This window comes from Lipotes vexillifer, unplaced genomic scaffold, assembly GCF_000442215.2.
Source record: "Lipotes vexillifer unplaced genomic scaffold, Lipotes_vexillifer_v1.1 scaffold732, whole genome shotgun sequence".
Lineage (NCBI taxonomy): Eukaryota > Metazoa > Chordata > Mammalia > Artiodactyla > Lipotidae > Lipotes > Lipotes vexillifer.
The window spans coordinates 1,663,240-1,669,718 of record NW_006792596.1 but is presented as its reverse complement, the minus strand read 5'-3'; the positions used below and the strand labels follow the sequence as shown (position 1 = coordinate 1,669,718).

The 6,479-nt window shown below is 39.1% G+C and overlaps 1 protein-coding gene across 1 annotated transcript in view; it reads right to left on the bottom strand.

The window, feature by feature from the left end:
• Positions 1 to 1,663: 1,663 nt before the first annotated feature.
• POPDC3 (popeye domain cAMP effector 3) overlaps positions 1,664 to 6,479 on the bottom strand; it is a 20,264-nt gene continuing 15,448 nt past the window's right edge. Inside the window, exons 2-4 of the mRNA XM_007465768.1 lie at positions 4,176 to 4,912; positions 3,137 to 3,245; positions 1,664 to 2,130 (exon numbers count right to left, since the gene is read on the bottom strand). Of these exons, the coding sequence (XP_007465830.1) occupies positions 1,849 to 2,130; positions 3,137 to 3,245; positions 4,176 to 4,660 (876 nt within the window). The 5' untranslated portion in view covers positions 4,661 to 4,912 and the 3' untranslated portion in view covers positions 1,664 to 1,848. The remainder of the gene's footprint in view (positions 2,131 to 3,136; positions 3,246 to 4,175; positions 4,913 to 6,479) is intronic.

Sequence of the window (6,479 nt, the reverse complement as noted above, 5' to 3'; positions counted from 1 at the left end):
CTCTTTCCCACCTCCCTGTCCTCTTAACAAGGGACTGTCCCAAGGAAAGGTCCTCGGGCCATTTTTTTCCTTTGAATCTACATTCACTCCCTTGACCATTTCAACTAGTCTCATCACTTTAAATATCATCTATATGTGAAATACCCCCAAATCTTTATCTCCAGCCCAGACCTTTCTCTTGAACTCTAGACTCCTCCAACTATTTCCTCTACTTCAGAGTTGAATAAGCATCTCACACTGAACCCTGATCTCCCCTTCCAGGTCCACTCCTGTCCCCATCACCCCCAGTCTATTCTCAGCAGACTAGCCAACGTGATTCTATTAAAACGTAGGACAGATCACATCACTCTTCTATTTAAAACTCTCCAATGGCTTCTGGTCGTTCTCAGAATAAAAGTCAAAGTTCTTATCATGCTTATCAGGCCCCCATATTACCTCTCTGCCCTCTCTCCCATGTGCTCATTCTGCTCTAACCATGCCGGCCTCCCAGTCGCTCCTGCTTTTGCCTAAAGACCTCATTTGCTCTCCTCTGGCCCAGATGGCTCTTTCCCCAAATAGCTGCATGCATCGTTCCTTTGCTTCTTTCAGGCCTTTGCCCAAACATTACCTTTCTCTCTTGGGCCTTCCTTGACCACTATTAAAATTGCAATGCCCCTTCCTAGCCACCTTCCCTGATTTAGCTTTCTCCATGGCACTATCTCTTTCTACCTCTAGGTGTTTCTGATTTATTTTATTATCTGTCTCCCTCACCTCCAGAATGTGAGCTCTATGAGGGATAGGATTTCTGTTACCTGAAATATTCCCAGTGCCCAGGTCAGCATCTGGAGCCACAGTAGGTTGCTCAACGTACACTTGTTAAATGTAGGATGCTATATCTTTCTACCAAAGAACATGGCCTGCACGTGAGCTTCAGAAAACCAGTTTTTTCCAGGTAGGGATCAGATCTGTCTCTTTACAAAGCTGAAGGAATGGCTGGAAGGCAGATGCCCGTGCTTGTGGCCGCGGCGTGCTTGCGGTGGGTGGAGCTTTCAGTAGGAGTCCCTCACTGTCTAGCCAAACCACCCCCTCTTGCCCTTTCAGCCGAACATGGAAAATTGAGATGCTGTGCTACATTTTTACTATTTATTCACAAGTATTCTTTTTACTCAGTAATTAGTATGCAGCTTTGTTTTTCATGAAATGCCTCTTTTAAAATATGTTATTGTAATGATTAGGACTATTACTCTAATTTATTGTAATCATTACTGTAATGATTAAGCCGATGAATTATTTGTAGCAATAAAATAGTCTTCAAGGTTGGCATACTGTTACCTCTTGCATTTATTCTGCTTTCTAGTCATATTAAATAACTTCACATTTAAAATAAGTAATTGCTGCCCACCACAATAACACATGTTGCTTTCATCAGAGGTTGTAGCAAAAAGTGAATTCTGGAAACACTGGTGTGGACAGTAGCTACCCACTCTCCTGCTGAGAGTACTTACTGGCTGCTTCTTGAGAAGCAACACCTAACTAACTCAGTAGGGCAAGGCAGCAGATTTGAATAAGTCTGAGGACATATTTGAGAATGCAAAATTTCATTCTCCCAGTGCTGATGCAGAAAAGGACAAACTGCCCATAGTTACTCACCGCCCCCCCCCATATATTCCAATGAGAAATACAGAAAAAAAACTTGTAAAATTTTTTCACAATGTACACGTTGAGATGAATGAAACAGCTGGCAGTGGCATCTCGCCTCTGAGTTGGATTTATAAAAATATTAGTGAGCTCAATTTTCTGTATTTTGCTGTTTCATTCGGGGAGTGATGAAGAGAGTCTTTTATCATTATAAAACTCCAGGCTTCGGTGTCATTTATCACAATGTCGTCTGGAATTCTGAAAATGTTCTGTCAGGGTTGATCTGGACATTTCAGGACTTGACATTTGATAGAAGTTGGGTAACCGAATATCGTAATGGTATCTTTTTCCTATATATACCCTGTCATTCAAGGCATAGAGTTTATCTGCAATGTCACTGCCAATTAAAACTGAAAACAGGCGGGAGATGTAACGGTGCTGAGCCAAGAGCAAGTATAATTTCTTTCTCCTCCAGGACACATATCGACAATCAGTTTCTGCTGTGAGCGTTACCTAAACAAACATAAGACCACACATAATCAGAGATTAGGAAGCGAGAAACATTCTGCCATGTGGGTATTTTTTTGGCCCCAAATTTTAAATGAATTTCTCGTGCTGATTTTAACTTTAAAAAAGCCTACCAACCCACAATATATTGTTAAAATAGAAACTACAGAATTTATTACTGTATATATAATTTATAACATGAATAATCACAATGTTGTGCCCATCTCCAGTTTATCTGTTTTCTAAGTTTGGGTATCTAGATTTTGCATTTCAGTGAAGTGAGAGCTACTTGATATTAAAACATCATAAAGTTGGCTAATGTTAGAGAAATATTTCCAAGTCAGTCCTGAAGACTGTAAACATTTAACCCTAATGCAGTTTCTGCAGTACCGAATAGAATTAACCTATTCTGCATATGTATATGAATTTGTATTACAAAGACACATACATGGATACACACACATGTATGTTACACGTATTAACCAGAGGAAGTATACCATAATAGACAGAACCTACTGAAAGGATTATCTTTCAAAACTACCAGATATGGCAGCAGAGTAGTGACAGTAAGTTTAGCATTTTGTTGCTAGAAAACAACTGAAATTCATCAGTATTTTGAATTTTAAAAGACACTTATTTTGTAATAAGGGCAGATTTTTTGTTCTTGGTGTTTTTCTAAACTGTGACATGTGGCAGTGTTTAGTTTAGAGTCAAATATCAATTAATTATATTTTAATTCCCATATACTCAGTTAAGCAAAGAAAAATTTAAGAATATTTATCACAGACTCCTTTCTGTCATATGTAATACCCAATCCTCTCCTTGTTGCCGGACCTATAAAGTGACATTAATCAGCAAGACTCAAGCGGAACTGGGAAGACATGCGTGATACTAAGTACATTCCAAAGTTAAATATAAATTATTCCTATGTCATCTGCTGCTCTGTTTGCTTGTTTGCCTGTTTTTAAACAGGAAGAGGCAGTGTTCACAGTGTGGCCCAGTTATTCTTTACCTGAAAAATGCCTTCCTCTGTGGGTTTCAGTGAGTCCCATTCAGGAGAATCCAGGAACTGGAAGGGGAAAATGTAATGCAGAAATTCGCCATCAACTGTCACTCTGATCCTACCCAAACACAAAGGACATCAGTTATGAGGGAAGGAGAAAGAGAGCACTAAGTTGGGGACGAGGATACGGAACAGTATTTCCGATCTCTGATGTTTTTTATGGCTTTTAAAATCTTTAAGGGCAAAATATTAAATTCATACATTACAATAAGTGACAAAAATCCCCTTTAAGATTTATGTACTGTTCCTCCCATGGTTAGGATTCTGGAACACTGGGTAAGATTCATCAGAAAATTCATCAAACTGTACATTGATGATATGTGCCCATTTATGTGTATATAATATATCTCAATTAAAAGTTTCAATGCACTCAGTCAGATTTTAAATTAAGCAGGAGAACATTGAAGAACATAAAGAAGTACCACTGGAAATACCTCTGTAAACTAAATATTTAACCTTTTAAAAAACATGAATAATCACATTAGTATTTCCTCCTCCAAACTTTCTGTTTTCAAATTTTATATATAGTGCACATCCCCTTCTAGCAAGTGGGCAATTGCTAGAATTTACTGAAAGAAATGATCATTATAAAATTTAAGTGTTCTTTATTATTTAAAAGAATGCCCTATCAGAATCTGTTCAAAATACTTTGCGTGCTAACATAAGTATTCTATTAATTTAAGCTGGCATCATCCTCTTGACTCTCATGATTAGCTTGGAAACAAGTAGCATATCCAGACAAACCAATTCATACATTTGATTTCTGTGAAGAAATATTAAGACTCTAAATTATAACCTGCTTCAAGGAAATAATACCCTGTACTCTAAATGCCTATGCCCATGACTCATGTGTCAAGGGCTTTCTCATGCCTCAGCGTGCTAAATGCTGCCCAGGACTATGCTGTGTTGAGATGGAAAATGCAGCAGAAAGAAACACAAGGTAGTAAGTAATAAAGAGGGAAGACATGCAAGCGTTAAGAGTACAAACCTTCCCGAAACAAGCAGGGAGAGTTTGTCAATGGAGGTTTTCCCCTGCATGGCATAACAGTGCTCCTTTTCCAAAGTAACCACTTCTGAGCTCATAGCAATAGTTCTGAAGTCAGGCAAAGAGGTCCCCAGAGGCTGGAAGAGGGAGCTGTACAACAGCTGAAATTCTCGCGCAAAGGTTATGCTGCGAACTTGATAGGCAATGTGAACAAACCGCATGAAGCAGATGACAAACAATATAAAATTCCAGGAAAATATGTCAGCTGCACAGACATCTACCCAAGCCCAGATAGCAGAACAGAGAAAACCCAACCCCAGCAAACTGAAGACGTAAAGGAGCCCGAAGAATCCACTGCCACCCATGAAACCTACTACAAATAAAATACTGGCAAGATGATAGATGGCTCCTTCGGCCTCTTGCTTCCAGACGGTGCAGACTGGGTGTTCATCTATTAGGTTCTTCCATAAACTTGAATTTCTTTCCATGGCTGTACTACCGTCTGGTTCACTTCTCAGTTGATGTTAAATGATATGGAAGCAAGTAATTAAGTCCTTTGCTTTTCCATCATCAGAGTTTTGCTCAGTCTTCACAAAACCAGAGAAAGCCCGGACACTGGAGTTGGGGTGATTAAGGGTTTGGTGTGTATGGATCTTGAAAAACTAAGAATCCCACGCTAGCATCCTTAAGTTCGTCTGGGCTCCTGATTTAGATCTAGCCCACAAATATTTTGTGGTTTCCTGTGTAAGAAAGAAAACAGAAAGGATTCTAATTAAACAAGGAGAATTGAGAAGTATATTCAGTGAGCCATCAGCATTACTTATTCAAGTTGACATCCTATTTTCTATGAAGTTAAAATGTTTTCAGCACAAATACTGAAAGTGTTAAATTTCTAGGATATAAAAATGCATATTTTAGAGTTAGGCTTATTAATAATAATAAATTATTTACAGAAATTTTAGTATTTGTTACAATTAACTAACTACATATTTTTCAAGAAAGCTAATAAGCGCTATAATCAGCTGGTCCCTATAAGAGTAGTTCAGTATACCTCAGAATCTCTTGGGACAGTGACTAAATATGCAGATTCATAGACTGTTTCTGGATATACTGAGTCAGAATCTCTGAGGGTGGAGCCTAAGTGTTGGTATTTTGAACAAGCTCCCCACATGATTTTGATGCATCAATCCATGGCCTTCCATGGCCCACCCTTTCAGAGATACTGTTTGACAATATGTTATCCACTATTTACACATGAAGAATTCGAAGCTCAGAAAGGCCAAGTAATTTATCCAAGGCCACACAGTGGCTGGTGGCAGAGCAGAACTTCAGGACTTGAGCCTGCATGCCAGATCCAATCATGTGATCTCCCATGAGAGGTATTTTAAATGAGGCACTTTAAGGAGCCCTAATAAATCAATAAACATAAGGAACACACAATTAGGAGTCAGATTTTAAGAGCACATAGTAGACTGTGAAAATGTTTAATTAAGTAGATCTAAATTATTTGAGAAATAAAAGTTCAGTTCTCCTTCACTGTATTAGAGGCTATTTCAGGTTAAAGGTTGCATCCATATAACTAAATAAATAATATTAAAATTCCTGCTACTTACACATTTATTTACCAGATGGTCAAAAATGTTAGCGACTTGTTCCTCTGCACATATATTCTCTACCCTTTCAGCCATATGGTGAAAATGCTAATATGTGATCTGACTCAGGAGAGATTTAACCATGATGACAGAGCTGTAGGATATGTATCATTTATCACCAGGTTTCTTAACAATAAATGGTTTCAGTGTGAGGCATTCATTAGATTCACTTTTTTGAAACCAAAATAACATTCAAGAACCTTGAACTTGTGTGCTATATTTAGTGTTTTTATCTTGAGATGGATTTTTCCAGAACACCTGTTAATAAAATATCAGATACCATAGAGCTTGTCTCATAGAAAAAAAGTACACAAACAGAGGTGAAAATGACTTAGCTGAAGTGAAAAAAGGAATAGTGTTACTACCAACAGAACTAGAAATGAAAATAAAGAAGCTGCTGCTGCTGAAGTTCCTGGTTTTTCATCTTGGACAGTGATGCTCCTCTCAGCAAGTAATGACATTAAGAACATCACCAGGGCTTCCCTGGTGGCGCAGTGGTTGAGAGTCTGCCTGCCGATGCAGGGGACACGGGTTCGTGCCCCGGTCCGGGAAGATTCCACATGCCGCGGAGCGGCTGGGCCCGTGAGCCATGGCCGCTGAGCCTGCGCGTCCGGAGCCTGTGCTCCGCAATGGGAGAGGCCGCAACAGTGAGAGG